At 55.7% G+C, this 16,698-nt stretch overlaps 4 protein-coding genes and 1 long non-coding RNA gene across 8 annotated transcripts; all 5 read right to left on the reverse strand.

The window, feature by feature from the left end:
• Positions 1-731: 731 nt before the first annotated feature.
• APOC2 (apolipoprotein C2) lies at positions 732-2,470 on the reverse strand. The gene is made up of 4 exons (XM_081118496.1): positions 2,379-2,470; positions 1,596-1,671; positions 1,288-1,429; positions 732-985 (listed from the first exon to the last, which is right to left on the reverse strand). The coding sequence occupies exons 2-4, from the start codon at positions 1,648-1,650 to the stop codon at positions 895-897; spliced, it is 288 nt and encodes a 95-aa protein (XP_080974622.1). The 5' UTR covers positions 1,651-1,671; positions 2,379-2,470; the 3' UTR covers positions 732-894.
• Positions 2,471-2,938: 468 nt separating this feature from the next.
• APOC4 (apolipoprotein C4) lies at positions 2,939-4,910 on the reverse strand. 2 transcript variants are annotated; one of them, XM_081118495.1, is made up of 3 exons: positions 4,635-4,910; positions 3,487-3,577; positions 2,939-3,143 (listed from the first exon to the last, which is right to left on the reverse strand). In XM_081118495.1, the coding sequence occupies exons 1-3, from the start codon at positions 4,708-4,710 to the stop codon at positions 2,978-2,980; spliced, it is 333 nt and encodes a 110-aa protein (XP_080974621.1). In that variant the 5' UTR covers positions 4,711-4,910; the 3' UTR covers positions 2,939-2,977. The 2 variants fall into 2 exon arrangements, with proteins under 2 accessions (XP_080974621.1, XP_080974620.1); XM_081118494.1 differs by having other exon boundaries at positions 3,436-3,577; positions 4,635-4,905.
• A 344-nt stretch (positions 4,911-5,254) lies between these two features.
• Positions 5,255-7,289, reverse strand: LOC308547770. 3 transcript variants are annotated; one of them, XR_013997547.1, is made up of 4 exons: positions 6,936-7,289; positions 6,325-6,462; positions 5,805-5,895; positions 5,255-5,371 (listed from the first exon to the last, which is right to left on the reverse strand). It is a non-coding gene; the product is annotated as an uncharacterized lncRNA (long non-coding RNA). The 3 variants fall into 3 exon arrangements; XR_013997548.1 differs by lacking the exon at positions 6,936-7,289 and adding an exon at positions 6,621-6,769; XR_013997549.1 differs by lacking the exon at positions 6,936-7,289 and having other exon boundaries at positions 6,325-6,567.
• Positions 7,290-8,574: 1,285 nt separating this feature from the next.
• APOC1 (apolipoprotein C1) lies at positions 8,575-11,563 on the reverse strand. Its single transcript, XM_081118117.1, has 5 exons — positions 11,342-11,563; positions 10,751-10,820; positions 10,576-10,651; positions 10,080-10,206; positions 8,575-8,769 (listed from the first exon to the last, which is right to left on the reverse strand). Exons 3-5 carry the CDS (start codon positions 10,631-10,633, stop codon positions 8,709-8,711), a joined length of 246 nt encoding a protein of 81 aa, XP_080974243.1. The 5' UTR covers positions 10,634-10,651; positions 10,751-10,820; positions 11,342-11,563; the 3' UTR covers positions 8,575-8,708.
• A 2,254-nt stretch (positions 11,564-13,817) lies between these two features.
• Positions 13,818-16,663, reverse strand: APOE (apolipoprotein E). Its single transcript, XM_081119759.1, has 4 exons — positions 16,456-16,663; positions 15,681-15,740; positions 15,038-15,215; positions 13,818-14,683 (listed from the first exon to the last, which is right to left on the reverse strand). Exons 2-4 carry the CDS (start codon positions 15,721-15,723, stop codon positions 13,957-13,959), a joined length of 948 nt encoding a protein of 315 aa, XP_080975885.1. The 5' UTR covers positions 15,724-15,740; positions 16,456-16,663; the 3' UTR covers positions 13,818-13,956.
• Between the last annotated feature and the right edge of the window lie 35 nt (positions 16,664-16,698).

Genomic DNA, 16,698 nt, shown 5'->3' on the forward strand with positions numbered 1-16,698 from the left:
TGTTATGACTGTTTATGATAAGAAGAGAACACCCTGGCCAGGTAGCTCAGGTGGTTAGAGCATTGTCCTGATACGCCAAGGTTGCAGGCACATACAAGAATCAACCAATGGCCTGGCCAGTGTGGCTCAGCGATTAAGCATCGACCTATGATCCAGGAGATTGAGGTTTGACTCCGGGTCAGGGCACATGCCTGGGTAGTGGGCTAGATCTCCAGCAGGGGGCGTGCCAAAAGATTTTTATTTATTTTTTAATATATCTTTATTGATTTCAGAGAGAGGAAAGGAGAGGGAGAGAGAGATAGAAACATCAATGATGAGAGAGTCATTGATCAGCTGTCTAGCCCACAACCCAGGCATGTGCCCTGACCGGGAATCGAACCCCGATCGCCTGGATCCTATGTTGACTCTCAACCGCTGAGCCACACCCAGCCAGGCAATAAAGATATATATATTTTTTAAATAATAATAAAGTGTCAGACAAGGTCCTGGACATGGCTAGAAGTCACTACAGGTTAGCTGTGGTTTGTCATTTTACAGTAGGGAAAGAAGGGCCTTAGTGAAGGACAGTCTAATTTTGTTGTTATGATCATTTATCGTTATAATTCACCTCTTTATTACGCCTGACCAGGTTAGGGCTACATACCTACAACAGGCGCTCAATAAATGTTGGCTGGACTGACTGAGTCCCTCCATCTTGGCCCCTGAGGTCTCAGAAAAGCAACTACATCAAAGAGAGTAAACTTGGCTTTTTTTTTTTTTATTGATAAGACATCAGGCTAAAGTTGGAAGCAGGATGCTGAGAGCTGCTAGGAAGTAGGGGGTGGGGGTGGTCAGGGAGCCAAGGGATTACTGGGATCTGGACTATCCCCTCTCCAGTGATTGGGGGCCCAGCTGTTACTGGTCTGCCTTCAGCACAGAAAAGACCTGGTCAGTAAAAATCCCTGCGTAAGTGGTCATAGCTTCCGCACTTTTGCTGCACATTTCCCTGGGGAGAAAGGACAGAGGGTCTGAGAGAGGAGGAGCCTGGATTCTTAGGACTGAGGGAAGCGGGGACCGAGGGCCAAAATCACATGTCCTGCAGGGAAAGGAGGCTGCAATCCCAGCTCCTGGAATCCTAGATAGGACAGGGCTGGGATCTCTGAATCTCAGGTTCTAATGGGGCTGGGGGCTGGGGGCTGGGGGCTGATAGTTGGGCCTTGAAAGAGCGTAGGTTTGAACCTAGACTCCTGCGTCTGAAGGAAGAGGGGCCGGGGGCTGGGGCTCCTGCTGTTTGGGGTGGGGTGATACCTGAGTGTCTTTCCTACGTCGGACAGGCCCTGGGCGGCTGTTTTGGCTGTGTCCCAGTAACCAAGAAGTGACTCCTGCATCTGGTAGAACAGCGTGGGGCTCGTGGACTCATCTTCCTGGGGTGCAGGGGTCCCCTCGACCTCTGCAGGGGAGAGTGGGTTAGAAGAGCTGACAGGCCTGCAGCAGGGGAGAGTGGGCAGGAAAGGAGAGGAGGGGCAGGGGCAGGGGCGGGGCCAGACCAGAACTGTGATGGGAAGATGCTTAGGATCATCCCCCTCCCACAGACCCGCCTCCCCCCCCCCACTCACCAATTCCCAGGACCATGGGAAGGAGAAACAGAGCCAGGAGATATTGAGGGCCCATGGCGTCAGAAGATCTGGAGCCCTGAGGAGGGTGTAGGGCAGGGCCACTGGAGGCATCTATTCCTGGGGTCCCCGCACTCAAAGGGAGGGAGCTGGGCTCCCGCTCTCCCACACCCCCACACCACCCAAGTCGAGTTCCTCAGGGCTGGCTTGGGCGGCCCTGTCTAACATCCTGTGATTCTACTCCTGATTTTAACATCCTAACTCCAACATCCATTCATTCACTCGAGAAGCATTTCTTGAGCATCTACTCCGCGCCAAGCACAGCTCTGAGCCTGGCCGTGAACAGAGCGACGGTCCTGCCCTTAGAAGCTGACATGGGAGAGAAATACAATGAACAAATACTAAATGAGGAAAATACAGTGCATGACATGCAGATGATTGCTCTGGAGGGGGAAGGGTGCACCGTGGAGGCTGGGAAAGCCTCAGCTGAGGGTGGCGCGTTTATGCTCAGACCCGGTTAGTGCCGGGACTTGGGCCTCAGACTCAGCTAAGGACCACTCTTCGGATGAGCAGTCTCTGCCGCCCTGTTCCACCCCCTTTGCTCATCCAGGCTGTGTCGTTGCAAAGAGGTGGAGAAGAGACCCTGAGGAGGGACCAGCATGGGCAGGCGTCCCACGGTTCTAGGTTCTAATTCTGTGTCTCACACAGGACTCTCCCATCCTGCCTCTTTACCGATCTCTGCTCCCACCCTGCTGAACCCCCACCCCGATTCGGTCCCTTTCTTACCAGACTCTGGCTGGAGGTCCTCACCAGCTCCCAAAGGCAGAGAAAGCCTTTATAGCTCCTGGGATCCACCTACCCTCCACCTGGCTGCCTAGGCCAAAGTCCACGCCAACAGAGCCACCGAGGGGGTGGGGTAGGGGCACAGAGGGCAGGGACATCCCCTGAGGTCAAGCCACAGAGAGCCCCCCCCCTCCGAAACTTCACCCCTGAGAGACACAGGCTGGATGGGGGCTGTAGAGGGGTTGGGGGCTTTGGGCGTCCACCAGGAATGGGATCTGGGGTCTTCCCCACGTGAGAAATAGAGGCAGAGCTCTGAATGAGGGGTCACTGTGGGGACCTGCGACCCTGCTTCCTCTCCAGCTTCCACCCTCGCGTCCCAAACTGAGGGCCTGAAGTCTCCCATCCCACAAGCCCAAAGAGGGTCTCTGGACTGAGGGGGTCATCCCTCCTGACTCCTATCCATAAGCCCCCCCTTGCCATTGTCACTTCCTCTACTCATTAACTGCTGGGGTGCACAGGGTAGAGTCGTCTCTGGCCTCATTGAGGATGGCTTGGGACAGGGGCACAGACAAGAATTTCTTTATTGTGGAGGTGTGGACACTTTAACCTTGGTCCCTATCCCCACAAAGAAGTCGGGGACACAGGTTGTGAGCCTTTTTCAGGAGGTTGTCCTTGGAGCTGAGGAGCCAGGCCTGGGTGCGGGGTCCCAGGTCCTTCAGGTGGTCCTCATAGTATGTCTGCACAAAGCCCCTGAGGGCTGTGGGGACCCTGTGGGAAAGGGGATGTCACAGTTTAGACCCCAGCTACCCCCAAGACTTTCCCTCATTCACCCCCAGACCCAGGAGTCCAGGCCCCCAGCCCCTCCTCCCTCAGACCCAGGAGTCCAGGCCCCAGCCCCTCCTCCCTCAGACCCAGGAGTCCAGGCCCCAGCCTCTCCTCCCTCAGACCCAGGAGTCCAGGCCCCCAGCCCCTCCTCCCTCAGACCCAGGAGTCCAGCCCCCAGCCCCTCCTCCCTCAGACCCAGGAGTCTAGAGCCCCAGCCTCTCCTGGGTACACTCACTGGAACCACTGCCATGTGTTTCTGGTACTTTTCGCCAGGGGCTCCACGTACCCCTTCACCTTGTCCCGCACCAGGCTCCAGGATCTACTTGCCAGCCCTGGTGGGGGGCTTGGGGACGCGGTAGGCACTTCTTGCAGGCATTCTAGGTGTGACAGAGGGCACCTTGGGTAGGCTAGGACCCCAGAACCCCTCTCCCTCCCTGTACACTGTCACTGTCACTCCGGATGGCCCAAGAACAGCCCTTTGCCAGTCCTCTCACCACCGGCCTCCACCTCCTTATATGTCCCTCTCACCGTTTGCCCTCTTTCAGCCATTGGTCATCTCCTTTCACCCTTTGTGCCTGTGGCCCCTCCTGTCACCCCTCTGCCTGCCTGTGGTTTTCTTTCAGTCTGTCACCCCATCTCTCTCACCCCTGCCTTTCTCCTAGTGCCCCCCTTCACTACCGATCTTGCTTCCCCTCCATTCTCCATGACCCCCACACTGAACTCCCTCCACTCCCTGCAGAGCACAGGCGGGCTGCCTGCCCCCCCCCCCCCCGATGGAGGTTGGCAAGGCTGTGCTGTCCTAGTGGGCACTGCACTTCCTGGCACACATCTGGGCACCCATGTACCTGGGCAAAGCCTCACCCACGGAGGGTAGCTGCCACGCAGCTACACAGGTACATGCGCGTACAGATGCGCCTGCGCAACCTGCGGTGTGCCCTTAGCCAGTGACAACCTCTTCAAGACTCAGCTTCCCTTTCTGTAGAATGGGCTGATAGGACCTACCTCATGGGTTATTGTGGGGATTCAGAGTGAACACGTGTAAGGCACTTGCACGGGTGCCTTGCACACTGGAGGCACCACATACATGTTAAAACTTTAAGTGCACGTGTACAATCCAGGTGTACTCGCTCCCGTGCAACCCCCCCCGCACCTGTGGGCATGCTCAAAGCATTGGCATAAAGACCTCGTAAAGACACACGTGTGCACCCATGCACACACATTAATGCTCAGACACACACATTTCCCATGACTGCACAGTCATGCCTACACACAAGTGCATGAGCACTGTCATTTGTCCCAACCCCATTGACACATACTCCCAGGCACACACACGTCTGCACACCATGAGCACACATGTGACTACACTGCCCGTCACAGTCACCCTCATCCCATGTTGCTGGGGGTCCCCACACCCTCCCACCCGCTCTTTCTCACCTACAACACAGGCCAGGACCACGAGGCAGAGGCAGAGGGAGGGCAGGGCCCGGGGCCTGAGTCCAGGGAGCAACATATCTAGGGGCTCTGTCTCCCTGTGCTCAGCAGTCAGGGCTGGAGCAGGGGGAGGCTGTGCCAGACAGAGCCCTCCTCCGGCCACCTGCCCACGCCCCTTGGCAGGGACTTCACAGAAGGGCACCCAGATGGCAGTGGCTACGAGAAGCTATGCCCACCCCTACTGGCCTCCCTGCTTCCTGCCTTCCAGCGCCTGACATGACCGGGGCAGGCAGAATATTCTTTGGCCTCCTGTGCTGAACCAGGTTCCAATCCCGGCTCTACCCCATGTGACCCTCATGTGACAGCCCCCAATTCTACTTCAATTTCCTGTTCTGTAAAATGGGCCCACAACCCATGCTTCAGGCAGGACATTAATTCAATGAAATGATACAAGCAAAGGTGTTAACAGAGCCTGGCCATGAATGTGGTCCTAGATCATAGCTATTTATGATTATTTCTTTCATCTCTAACATCTCTTGACAAGAGGGCCAGACACACTCTCACCACATGGCCTGGGCAAATACATCCCCTTCTCTGGGCCTCAGTGTTTTCATCTGTAAAATGGGGAGGGTAATAAGCACCTGCCAGGTGAAGTCCGTGTGCAGGCTGGGTGAGGGCCAGGTGGGAAAGCTCCAGATGCACATAGTAGGAGGTTTGTCAACATCAGGTTGGGCCCAATGCTAGACAGAAAGAAAATGAGCCTTTTTTGCCCTGGCCGGGTAGCTCAGTTGGTTAGAGTGTCATCCTGATACACCAAGGTTGTGGGTTTGATCCCCAGTCAGGGCACATACAAGTGAATGAATTCTAACCAATGAATATAAATAAATGGATCAACAGCCCTGGCCGGTTTGGCTCAGTGGCTAGAGCATCGGCCCGCGGACTGAAGGGTCCCGGGTTTGATTCCAACCAAGGGCACGTATCTCAGTTGCAGGCTCAGTCCCCAGCCCAGCCCTGGTTGGGGGCGCGCAGGAGCCAACCAATCGATCTCTGTCTCTCTTTCTGTCTCTCTTCCCCTTCCACCCTCTCGGAAAAGCAATGGGAAAAATATCCTTGGGTGAGGGTTAAAAAACAAAACAAAACAAACAAACAAAGGAACATTTGTTGAGCACTTACTGTGTGCAGAGCCCACGCTGGAGGCCTCTGGGCCAGGACCATCCTATGTGGTCATTCAGACTGGGGCCAAGGGGGCTGTCAGATTTTCCACCTACAAATACAATATGCCCCATGAGACTTGAATTTCAGATAAACAACAGATAATTTTTAGTATGATTCCCAAATGCTGAATGGGACATATTTATACTAGAAATAAAATGCATTATTTATCTGAAATTCCAGCGTCACTGGGCATCTTGCATTTTATCTGGCAGCCCTAGACCAAGGCCTTCAGCCCATGGTCCCATGGCCGAGCCGTGGGACCTGGCTCATAACTGGTCCTCCAGCTATTATTTTTAAAACAATATTTTGTTTTATGTTGTCTTTTTTTTTTTTTAGAGAGAGAGAGCGAGGAAGAGAGAGAGAAAAACATGGATTTATTGTTCCATTAATTAATTAATGGATAAACTGGTAAATGGGTAAAATGGTAAATTTTGTTGTATATTTTCACCATGATAATAAAAAAAAAAGAGAAACTCACCATGCACTGTATTATGTGAAGCAGCATGGTTTGGGGTTCAGAGCCTGGCTCCCCATCTTTCTGCCTGTGTGACCTGGCACAAGCTGCTTAACCTCTCTGGGCCCATTTCTTCCTTGGTGAATGGGAGTCGTGGCCCACCTGCTCAGGAAAGCAAAGGAGATTGTTTATATCAAGTGCCGAAAGCAGTGCCAGACCCAACACAAAGGTACTGGCTCAATGTCAGCTGCTGTTTATTAAGCTTGTGTACCAGGCTCACGGGCAGGGCATTAACACATTAACTCACTGACTTAACTCACAACAGCCCTGTGAAGTGGGCCTCTGGATCATTCCCATTTTGCAGATAAGGAAACTGAGGCTGCCAGAGTGGGGGCAAGGCCACTTATCCACGCATGGCTCCTCAACCAGCAAGTGGTGAATTTGAACCCGGCCATCTCAACAGTAACTAACCAAGCCAGGGCAACCTCTGCCCCACCTCCCCGCCCTAATCCTAGAGGGCAGCAGGGAGGTTGGAGCAGGGCAGGGGTGGGCCTGAGGGGAGGTCTCTGATCCCCGCCCCAGCTCCAAGGTCAGCATGGGCTGTTTGCTGTTTGCTTCTTGCAATGTTTGCCCACCTCAGAGCCAGGAACAGGCTGAAGGTCAGTCAGGGTGGACTCAGAGGCAGCTCAAAAACAACTGCTGGGGGGCGGTGTTTTGGGGGCAGAGGTCATGGGGAGGGTGTGGGGGTTGCAATTTGCAAGTGGTAGGCCCAAAGACCCCAGTGTGTGTCTGCCCTGGAGTTTGAGGCTCTCTTTAAATGCAGAGTGAGCCCTGGTAGGATGTTCAGTTGGTTGGAGAATCATCTCGTTCACCAGAAGGTTGTGGGTTCGATTTCTGGTCAGGCCATATACGGGAGGCAGCCAATTGATATTTCTCTCTCACATTGATAGCTCTCTCTTTCCCCCTTCCTCTCTCTAAGCATGTCCTCAGGTGAGGATTCAAAAAGAAAGGAGAGAGAGAGAGAGAAAGAGGAGAGAGAGAGAGAGGAGAGAGAGAGAGAGAGAAAGAAAGAGAAGGAAGGAAGGAAGGAAGGAAGGAAGGAAGGAAGGGAGGGAGGGAGGGAGGGAGGGAGGGAGGGAGGGAGGGAGGGAGGGAGGGAGGGAGGGAGGGAGGGAGGGAGGGAGGGAGGGAGGGAGATTGATTGGTTCCAAAATGCTAGAGAAATGGCCAGGTAAAAATTAGTAATTGTTCGATTAAAGAGGAACAGGATATGCCCTTATGCCCCCGGGCCAGCACAGCGCAGTCCCTCCTCGGGTCGCTGTCTGATGAGGGCTGTGGGTGCCCTGTCTGCAGAGTGCGCTGTGGTGAGGCCTGGGGCCCGCACGAGTGAGCGGTTCGCAGGGTGACTCAGGGAAGTGGGAAGTGGACTGAGTAAGCGTGTGGCCCCAGAAACCCCACCGGGGTTCAAATCCCAGCTCTACCCACTTTGGGCTGTGACATCGCACAAGTGACTTTAGCCTTCTGTGTCTCAGTTTCTTGCTCTGTAAGACAGGGCTGGTGACAGTGTCTAGCTCAGAGGGGTTTTGTAAAAATTTAGTGTTTTGTTTTGGGTTTTTTTGGATTTAATGTACTTGTTTCACCTAATATTATTGAGCCCCTGAACTATGCCCTGTCCTGGGGACACAGTGGTGACGACAGCCTTGGTCCTGTCCTCCTGGGGCTCACAGTCCAGTGGGAGAGACACCCATCACCAGACAGTGACAACCCACACTGGGCAGGATTGGGATATAGGTGTCTGACTCAGCCAGGGGGTGAAAGAGGGCTTCCTGGAGGAGGAAACATCAACACTGAGACTTGGAGGGTGGGCATTGTGTGGGTCTCTTTCAGGGCTCTAACCCATGTCCTACCCCTGCTCTCTTCCAAATCCCCCTTCACTATCCATTGAAAGTATAAAAAATACCTACTGTGTGCATGGTGATTTCCCTCATGTTGGGCAGCCCACCAGGGAAGAGCTATACGCCCCATCCAGTTCTCCACTTCCCAGCTGTGTGACCTTGCACAAGATGACTTCACCTCTCTGGACTTCAGTGCCCTCATGGGATTAACGGGGCCCAGCTAGAAAGGTTCTTGTGAGGATTCTCTTGAGATCACGAGGTCCCAAGTCCTCAGCACAGAGAAGGTGCAATATATTTGAGTTCTGCTTGTCCTTTCCGAAGGCGCAACCCCCACCCTGCCCCATAGCCCCTGCCCCACAGGAAAGAAGCACTCAGAATTCTCTATAGGATTTTTATTGGTGGTGGTGGGAGGGAACATGGGGCATAATGTCTCCATTATGGGGGGGGGGGTATTTGAGAACACCCCCCCCCCCCGGGGCACAGCCACAGAAGATAGGGCAGCCCTCCAGGTGCTCAGGAGAAGGTTGTCTTTATCTTATCCTTTGCTATAGTGAATGTCTCCGAAATCCAGGACCTACAGAGAGAGACAGGGAGTGGGGTGGGTGCGAGCGGAGGGAGGTCACTGTGTTTTGCCTCCCCTGGGATGCCCAAGTCCCACTGAGGGCTCCCCACACCCCCATCTGTGGGATGAGGACAAGCCCTGGGCTGGTTGCCCAACTTCTGTGCCTCAGTTTCCCAGATGCACCAGAGCTCCTTACAATCAGAACACTTTGCCTTGGCCTGGCCTTCAAGGCCTCCCATCTCTTGCTACCTACCCTTTCTCTAGGCCTGCTTATGTCCTAGTTGTCCCCTCTTCATTCATGGGAACTTTCCAGAACCCCTTCCCTTGCCCAGGCTGTTCCCCTAGCAGGGAAAGCCGCCCTCTTCTTGATTATCTGCAGATCTTCCTGCCTCAGGGTCTTTGTACTCACCCTCCAGAGGGAACGTTCTTCCCAAATTTCTCAGCCTGGCTGGGTTTTCCTAAATTTTAGATCTCAATTTATTTTTAAAAATTAATTATTGATTGATTGATTTTAGAGAGAGGTTGCCTCTTGTATGTGCCCTGACTGGGGAATGAACCCACAACCTTGGCATATGAGGATGACCTCTAACCAACTGCGTTAACTGGCCAGGGCTGGATCTCAATTTAAAGTGTTATCTCTTCAGAAAAGACCCAGCCACCAAGTCTGCCAAAGCCCCTCCCCAGTCCTTGGTAGTTTACAGGCAGCCTGCTTATTTCTCGGTGCTTAGCTCTCTCTGGGCTAATCCTGGAATTCACTGATTTATCGTCTCTCCCCCAACCTCCCCCAGAGACCTGGCCAGGTCAGATCTCTGTGGTCACACAACTGGATCTCAGTGGAAAAGGCACTGTCACTTGTTCAGCACTGTCACTTCCCACATTGGAACAGTTCCTGGCACTTAGCAGATGCTCAATAAATATTTGTTCGTGAATAAAATGATTCTCTAACTCACCAAATGGAGCCAATGTTGGTTAAATGCTGTGTTGAGCATTTACAATGTTCCAGGCGCTATGCAAGTGCTCTAGTTTACTTCCCCTCAGAATCATCCATCTTACAGATGAGGAAACTGAGGCTCCTGATCACATAGGGAGTAGTGAGTCTTTGCCAGCCTATGGACCCAGGTCTGTCCGACCCCCTAGCTTGGATCCTCCGCCACCGCCCGGCACCATCTCTACAGTGTGGCTGGATGGGGGAGTCAGGGAAACTGGCCCCAAGCCTGAGCACCCTGAGCTCCAGCTGTGTGACCACAGGGATTTTGTCATTTTCCCAGTCTGTTCATTGATACCACCCCCCCGCCCCTCCATGCCCTGGGGAGGGTCCTAACCAGGTCTTCTCAGGAAGCTCGCTCTGTTTGATGTGCTTAATGGCTTCCAAGACTTTGTCTTTCACCTTGCTCCCAAACTCCTTCAGCTTCTCCGGGACGCTTGGGGCCGCCTCTGACGGAGCTGGGCCTGCCCAGAGGAGGGGCGGGAGTGCAACAGTTTCAGTATTGGGAGCCCTTTGGATGAGCTTCCAGGGGCGGGAAAGGAGACCCCTGGATATGATTCTTGGGGATCATGGTGTTAGAGTGGGAGGGGAGGGTACTGGAGTGACCAGATGGTGTTCCAGCGGCCGAGTGTTGCCACCTGCTGGGCTTCCATTGAGAGAACCCTGAGAATCCACCTGGCCCGGCAAAATAGTGGGAGTGATCAGTGGGCAACAGGGGAACCGGGACACAGGAGGGGCCCCAGAGCTCTCGAGGGTCCTCTAAGCCTGGACCCCAGGCCCATGGCCAGCTTCAGGCTCCCAAATCTCTATTCTCCTATCCCACCCACTTTTACCTTCCAAAAGCATCAACAGAGCCACCACCAGGACCGGGAGCGACAGGATGAGCCTCATGGCTGGGTCAGAGGGATACTGTAGAGGCAGAGGTGGCGTGGGGTGGGTTAGGGGTGCCCCTCCCTCCTCCCCCCCCCCCCCCCCCCCGAGGGTCTCTCTGGGGCACGGAGCACCAACCTGAATCAGTTGCTGGACAGCAAGGGTAGCAGGTTCCAGCCTGGCCTCAGCTGGGCCTGGCCTTTATCATCTGGGGAGGGGGCAGGACAGGTTAATCTCCCTCCCCCTGAGCCTCCTGGGTGCCTGCCTCCCTGTGCCACCCACCTTTTCCACCAACATCCCTGGCTGGTGGGGGTGGGGGTCAGGTGAGGCACAGGCCAATCCCTTAGCCTGAAGCCTCTTGTTGTTCATTACCCTTCCCTCCAAATCTCCCTGTCTGTTGGGGACCTCAGCCTGGGCTCCTTGCCCCTCCCCTCCTGCTTACACAGGGGGTCTCTCAGTAACTCTGTTACTTAGTAACTCCGTTCACATTGTGACCACAGGCCACTTCTTCCATCCCCTGCCTCTTCTAGCCTCTTTAGCTCAAACGACTCTCGCTCCATGTCCCTGGGATCCACCCACGTCCCCTCCATTCTCATTTTCAGACTAGCCCTTCCAGCTCCCCAGCTCCTTGCATCTGGCAATATCTCAGCCCTCTCTGGGGTCTTAACTTCACAGTCCCCAATCCCCCTCTGGGGGAGTGGTCTCTGCAGCCTGTCTAAACCACACAACCTTAAGGGCAAGGCTCCCGGGGTGTGTGCCCCTCCATGCATTCCACCAGGCCGCCACGCCCTTCCTTTGCCACACCACTTTCCAGGCCTCCGAGGGGCCCCTGGACAACCCCCCTCTGCTCTCCTTCACCCTCTCAGGACCCCCTGGCACCAAGCCCCACTGTCTCCCCTCTCAGCACTGCATCCATCCCCAGGGCTGGAGTCCAACGCCTCTTCCCTTCTCAGCTGCCTTTGACCGTCAGTGACCCCTGGCAGCTCAGGGGAGGGTGGCCCTAGGCCCCAGACTCTAGGTTGGCTGGCCTTGGGCCCCCACAACCACGTGTGAGCCTGGGGGTGAGGGGGGATGGTTGTGAAAGAGACTCTGAGAACCGACCCTGGCAAGATTGCAACACCCCGCTGGCCAGCTCAGCAGCTTCCAGTCCTTGTCAGCCGCCAGTGTCTTCCTGGGCATCTGCTTTCCTCGTGAGCCCAGCATTCCCCAGACAGTCACCCCCAATGTCTGCTGCTATCCTTTTCCGGCCCCACAAGAATAGAAAAACTGTATTTTCAGTCTCATCCCCACAGCAGCTATAGGGGTGTTCGGTTACAGATGGGGAAACTGAGGCTCAGCCAAGAACATTCAAAGGCTCAGTGAGGGGCTAAGTGTGGGGGTGCTCTTTGTCCCTCTACTCCCCAAACTCCAGGCTGTTTCTCCAGATCCCTGCTGGGGCCAGTCTCCGCCCACAGCACTCCCTGCCAGCCTGTTTCTCAAAGCTCCTTCCCAGCCCCTCTCCCACCGCTTAGAACTGACTGGGGCTGCGGGGAGTCGAATCCATCCCTGCTCAGATGTCTTCATGCATGAGAATTCAAAATTCATCTCTTCAAGTGGGAGACTGATGCGTCCTCCCTCATTGCCATCTGGGGAAACTGAGGCTCTGAGAGGGTTCATCCCCATAGTACATCAGCAGTAGGCTTGGCTGGGGTGAGGCCCCCTGCCTCTGAGCCCACAGACCCTTTCCCTCCTCCATCAGCTCTGGGTCAGCCCTGGGTGAGTGGAGAAATTAAGGACCCCTGCAGAGACACAAGCTTAAGCCCTGGCCTGTCACCTGTGGTGGGGACCCTGCTCCCCTCTGAGAACCGAGGGGGTGGGAGAGGAGAGCACCTAGGGCTCCATCCGGGGCTTTAACCCTCATTCCTGTCAACTCCCAACTCAATCTCCCCACCTGGGACTGGGGGGGGGGGGGGCGGTGCAGATCCTCACGAGAGGTTCCTCTCCCTTCTCTCTCTAGCCAGGACCCAGCGACCAGGAGAGAATGTTAGGGGCAGAAATGTTAACCATTCTCTGATAACCATGATTTTAGCTATAGTTATAAGAAATATTAATCCTGTTCTGTTAACCATGATTGCTCTGTTCTGATTAGAGAAAATACATTCTAACCTGGCTGACAGTTGTACACTCCAGGACATTTGGAATGTGGTCCATTCCCCTTAACTGCCTCTCATCCTGCAGAGATTAACCACCTTGTTGCCGGAACAAAGGGGCCCGAAGGGGCCCCACCCTTCGCAACCCCCAGCCCACATTCCCTGTAACCTGTTACATCATGCCCATTCTTAATCCCTTTGCCCACTTCCCCAGGTAACCTCCGTCCTACCCTATAAGCAGCTGGCTTATGGGGGAGGGAGGTGAAGCAGATTTTCAGCGGGTGACACTCCTCCTCTTCCATACTGCGGGCATTATTGGAATAAACGCTCATAGATATTTCAACCTTGTCTCTGCTTAATTGGCCGAAGTAATGACAGGCAGCCCCGGGCCCACTGTGTCCGGTTTCAAGAAGGAACAGGAATGAGGATTGGGGACAGGAAGCACAGCTGAATGAAGGGCCTTGTGGACCAAGAGGGAAGGGGAAAGGCAGAGGGCTGACATGAAGCAGAGTGGGGGAGAGGACAGGAGCGGGGAAAACAAAGAAGCTGGGCTGGGGCAAGAGAGACCCGAGGGAAGAGGGAGAAAAGAGGGGCGAGGAAAACAGGGAGCCAGGAAAAGGAAGCCTCTCGGGGGAGAGGGAAGGAGGCACCATCAGGTGAGGCTGGACGGACAGAGGGGACAGTGAGCGGCCGAAATAAAAATGGCTTAGTAACAGCAGTGGCCTCAGGTCTCTCGGAGCCCGACAACTCTGTGGAGCAGGTATGACCACGGGCAAACCCACCCTCAGAGAGGTTGCTCTGCCCACGGTAGCGAGGGGTGACTTCAGGATGTAACCCAGGGTGAATTTGTTCCAGAACCATGTCTCAGGGACAGAATGGAAAGAGGCAGAGGAGAGAGAGTGAGCGGCAGAGAGAAGCAGAGGCACAGAAAGGGGAAAACCTCAGAAAGGGACAGGAGGAAGCAGACTGAGAGGTAAAAGAGGGGACAGACACAGTCAGAGGGGACAGGACGGAGAACCATGTGTGGGGAAGGAGAAACAGGGTGGGGCTGTGAGAAATCACACTCAGACGCCCTGTGAAGTCTAAGGAATCTTTATTAAGCCAGGGCCCACTGGGGGGCAGGGACAAGGCCCCCTGCAGGCTGGGGGCAGCAGGGGCAGGGGAGTGGGGGTGGGGGTGGCAGGAGTGGGGTCCACCAGGCGGCATGGCAAGCGCTCAGTGATTCTCGGTGGGCGCCGGGGTGGGCGCCAGGGTGGGCGCCAGGGTGGGCTTGGTGCCCAAGGACTGCATCTTCGCCACCAGCCCGGCCCACTGGCGCTGCATGTCTTGCACCAGGGGCTGGAACCAGTTCTTGAAGCGGATCTGGAAGGCCTCGGCCTGCAGGCGCATCTGGCTGGCCTGCTCCTCCACCTTGGACTGCAGCTCCTCCATCTGATCGCGTAAGTTGTCGAGGCTTTCGCGGGCCTGGTTGCCCATCAGCTCCAGCCTTCCTCGGAAGCGCTGGCCCCAGGCTTCGGCCCGCTCCAGCGCCTGCTGGCGGGCGGTGGCGGCGCGCAAGTGGCCCTGCTGCACCAGCGGGAGGAAGTGCTCGCGGATGGTGCCCACCCCGCGCTCCGTGCCCTCGCGGGCCAGGGCCTGGTACATGGCCAGCTGCTTCTGCATGTCGTCGGCGTCTCGGAGCAGCCGTTTGCGCAGCTTGCGCAGCTGGGAGGACAGGCGGCTCCGCGCTTCCTCGGCGTTGTGGCCCAGCATGGTCTTCACGTCGCTGCGGTACTGCGTCAGGCGCGAGCGCACGTCCTCCATGTCCGTCTCCAGCCGGGCCTGCGCCGCCTGCAGCTCCTTGGACAGGCGGGCGCTCGTCTCCTGGGTGGCGGGGCCCAGCTGCTTCTCCAGCTCATCCACGTAGTCCTTCAGCTCCTTCTTGGTCTCCTCTATCAGCACCCTGAGGGCGGAGAGGGCGGGAGGGGGGGTGCGTGGAGATTGGAAAAGGGCCAGAGATGGGGGGCGGGCAAGATGGGGACATGGACGGAGACACCCAACAGACGCAGAGGCCAAGAGGAGGAGACCAGAGACAGGAGCAGAGATGAGCAGATGAGCTAGAAGGATGTTGGGAGACAGAAAGGGACACGCCAGAGACAGGAAGCGCTCAGGAAGGATCAGAGAGGCAAAGCCAGTTCCAAATGGGAACAGGAGGCAAGAAATGAACAGGCCCCCGGGGGTTCCGGACCAGTGGAAGCTGAGGGCCCAGAAGGAACTGCCCACCAGGAGGGCCAGGGGCCAGGGCGGGGACACTCACTTCAGTTCCTGGGTGACCTGGGTGCCGAGCAGCTCCTCCTGCACCTTGTTAGACTGCGTCTGCATCCAGTGCAGGTAATCCCAGAAGCGGCCCAGCGCCTGCTCCCAGGGCTGGCTGGACTGCCACCATTCTGGCTCCTGCACCAGATTCACCTGCTCCTCCACATTGGCCTGGCATCCTGTGTGGAGCAAATTCGTCAAGGCCCCCTGCCCTCTTCTGGCACATAGTAGGTGCTCCACGAATGCTCCTGTGCTTGTTTAGAGTACTGGTGGGTAGGGAGTGGTGGAAGGACGGCCAGCCTGTTTCATCACCTGACAAGCATTTACTGCGTGTCTGTGTGTGTTCCATGCTGGGGTAATAGAGAGTAAAGATAATCACAGCTGACATTTATTTGAGCTCACTACCTGCCTGACAACAGTGCACTGGAAACTCTTATAAGTCCCATCTCAAGGATGGCAAAACTGAGGCCCTGAGAGTCACCCAGCTGCTCAGAGCCAATGAATGTCAGAAGAAGGCTCAGACCTGGGCCTCCTCTCAAGGGTTAGAGACCAGCAGAAGTGACACAGGGATAGAAAGGGTCAGGGGGTGCAGGTGAGGACGGGAGAGGGAAGGGCAGGGAACCAGAGCAAGCACCACCCCATACCTGCCAGGAGTGTGACCACTAACGCGGCCCACAGAACCTTCATCTTCAGCGTAGGTCAGTCTGGGGGAGAAACTGTCAATCAATAGCCAGTGGGGACCCCTCCCACTCAGAGCCCCACCCACTGGGTCCTGGCCTTGAAGGCCTCAGCCCCAGACCTGCATCATCCAAATCTCATCACATTTACTTAGCAGCCCCTCCATTGTCTAGCTCCCTCATTGTCTTCTCCTATCTGCTCATGCCAAGGTTGGCCTCCTGGCCAAAATTCCACCCCCTCCCAGGGTTCAAATTCCACTCGCCCCTCCTCCCAGAGCCACAGGTGAGCCCCAGCTGGGTGCTCTAAATTCCAGTCTTGCGTTCCTTGCTCTACCTTCATGTTCTAAGTTCCATCTTTACACCTAAGCGCCGCTCTTTCACATATTAGGTAATTTAATAATTTAAAAGTCCTCCCAATGCTCTAGTTACCCTCTCACTACCCCCGAGCCTCCAGTTAATGGAGATCTGAGGACGAAGGGGAAACCCAGTGGGTGCTCAATAAATGGGTGACAATTTATGGGCTCTTGCTATGGCTCATCTGGTTCTTCCACAGGTCCAGATGCTCCCCCACCCCACCTTCTAGCCAATTTGAGATGCCCCTGTGCCCCCACCCCCAAGGTCGTCCCCAGCCTCCAGATTCATCCCCAGCTCCTGCTTTTGTTCTGACTCAGGCATACGATGGTCACCTCCTACCCACCCCCCCAGGCTCTGAGCTGATTTCTGTGCCCCCAATTCTGCTCACCAGCTCCTGAACCGGTCCTTCGCCTCTGCTCTGAGTAGGACTCAGGGATCCCAGACTCCTCCAATTATAGGGCTCCCCCTGCCCCGCCCACTCCTCCAGGGCTAGGGTGAGCTAGGCCAGCCCCCAGTCACGAGGTGGGCTGTTCTCCCCCTTCACACCGCAAGGAGGGGGAAGGGGGTGGGGCTTGGAGGCTCTGTGATGCCCCCAGTCCCTAGGAGGGGAGGTGACATCTTACCTAGTAAC

The sequence above is a fragment of the Miniopterus schreibersii genome (assembly GCF_964146895.1).
Source record: "Miniopterus schreibersii genome assembly, chromosome: 18".
NCBI classification, from domain to species: Eukaryota; Metazoa; Chordata; class Mammalia; order Chiroptera; family Miniopteridae; genus Miniopterus; species Miniopterus schreibersii.

Coding starts and splice junctions, on each gene's coding strand:
- APOC2 (XM_081118496.1), bottom strand. CDS start 1,650: ATGGGCCCTCAATATCTCCTGGCTCTGTTTCTCCTTCCCATGGTCCTG. Junction 1,430..1,595: donor TCCCATGGTCCTGGGAATTG/GTGAGTGGGGGG, acceptor TCTCCCCTGCAG/AGGTCGAGGGGACCCCTGCA. Junction 986..1,287: donor GACGTAGGAAAGACACTCAG/GTATCACCCCAC, acceptor CTTTCTCCCCAG/GGAAATGTGCAGCAAAAGTG.
- APOC4 (XM_081118494.1), bottom strand. CDS start 4,710: ATGTTGCTCCCTGGACTCAGGCCCCGGGCCCTGCCCTCCCTCTGCCTC. Junction 3,578..4,634: donor GGTCCTGGCCTGTGTTGTAG/GTGAGAAAGAGC, acceptor TGTCACACCTAG/AATGCCTGCAAGAAGTGCCT. Junction 3,144..3,435: donor AACACATGGCAGTGGTTCCA/GTGAGTGTACCC, acceptor CCTTTCCCACAG/GGTCCCCACAGCCCTCAGGG.
- APOC1 (XM_081118117.1), bottom strand. CDS start 10,633: ATGAGGCTCATCCTGTCGCTCCCGGTCCTGGTGGTGGCTCTGTTGATG. Junction 10,207..10,575: donor TCTGTTGATGCTTTTGGAAG/GTAAAAGTGGGT, acceptor TCCTCTGGGCAG/GCCCAGCTCCGTCAGAGGCG. Junction 8,770..10,079: donor GAGCTTCCTGAGAAGACCTG/GTTAGGACCCTC, acceptor CTCTCTCTGTAG/GTCCTGGATTTCGGAGACAT.
- APOE (XM_081119759.1), bottom strand. CDS start 15,723: ATGAAGGTTCTGTGGGCCGCGTTAGTGGTCACACTCCTGGCAG. Junction 15,216..15,680: donor AGTGGTCACACTCCTGGCAG/GTATGGGGTGGT, acceptor TGCTCCACACAG/GATGCCAGGCCAATGTGGAG. Junction 14,684..15,037: donor CAGGTCACCCAGGAACTGAA/GTGAGTGTCCCC, acceptor CTCCGCCCTCAG/GGTGCTGATAGAGGAGACCA.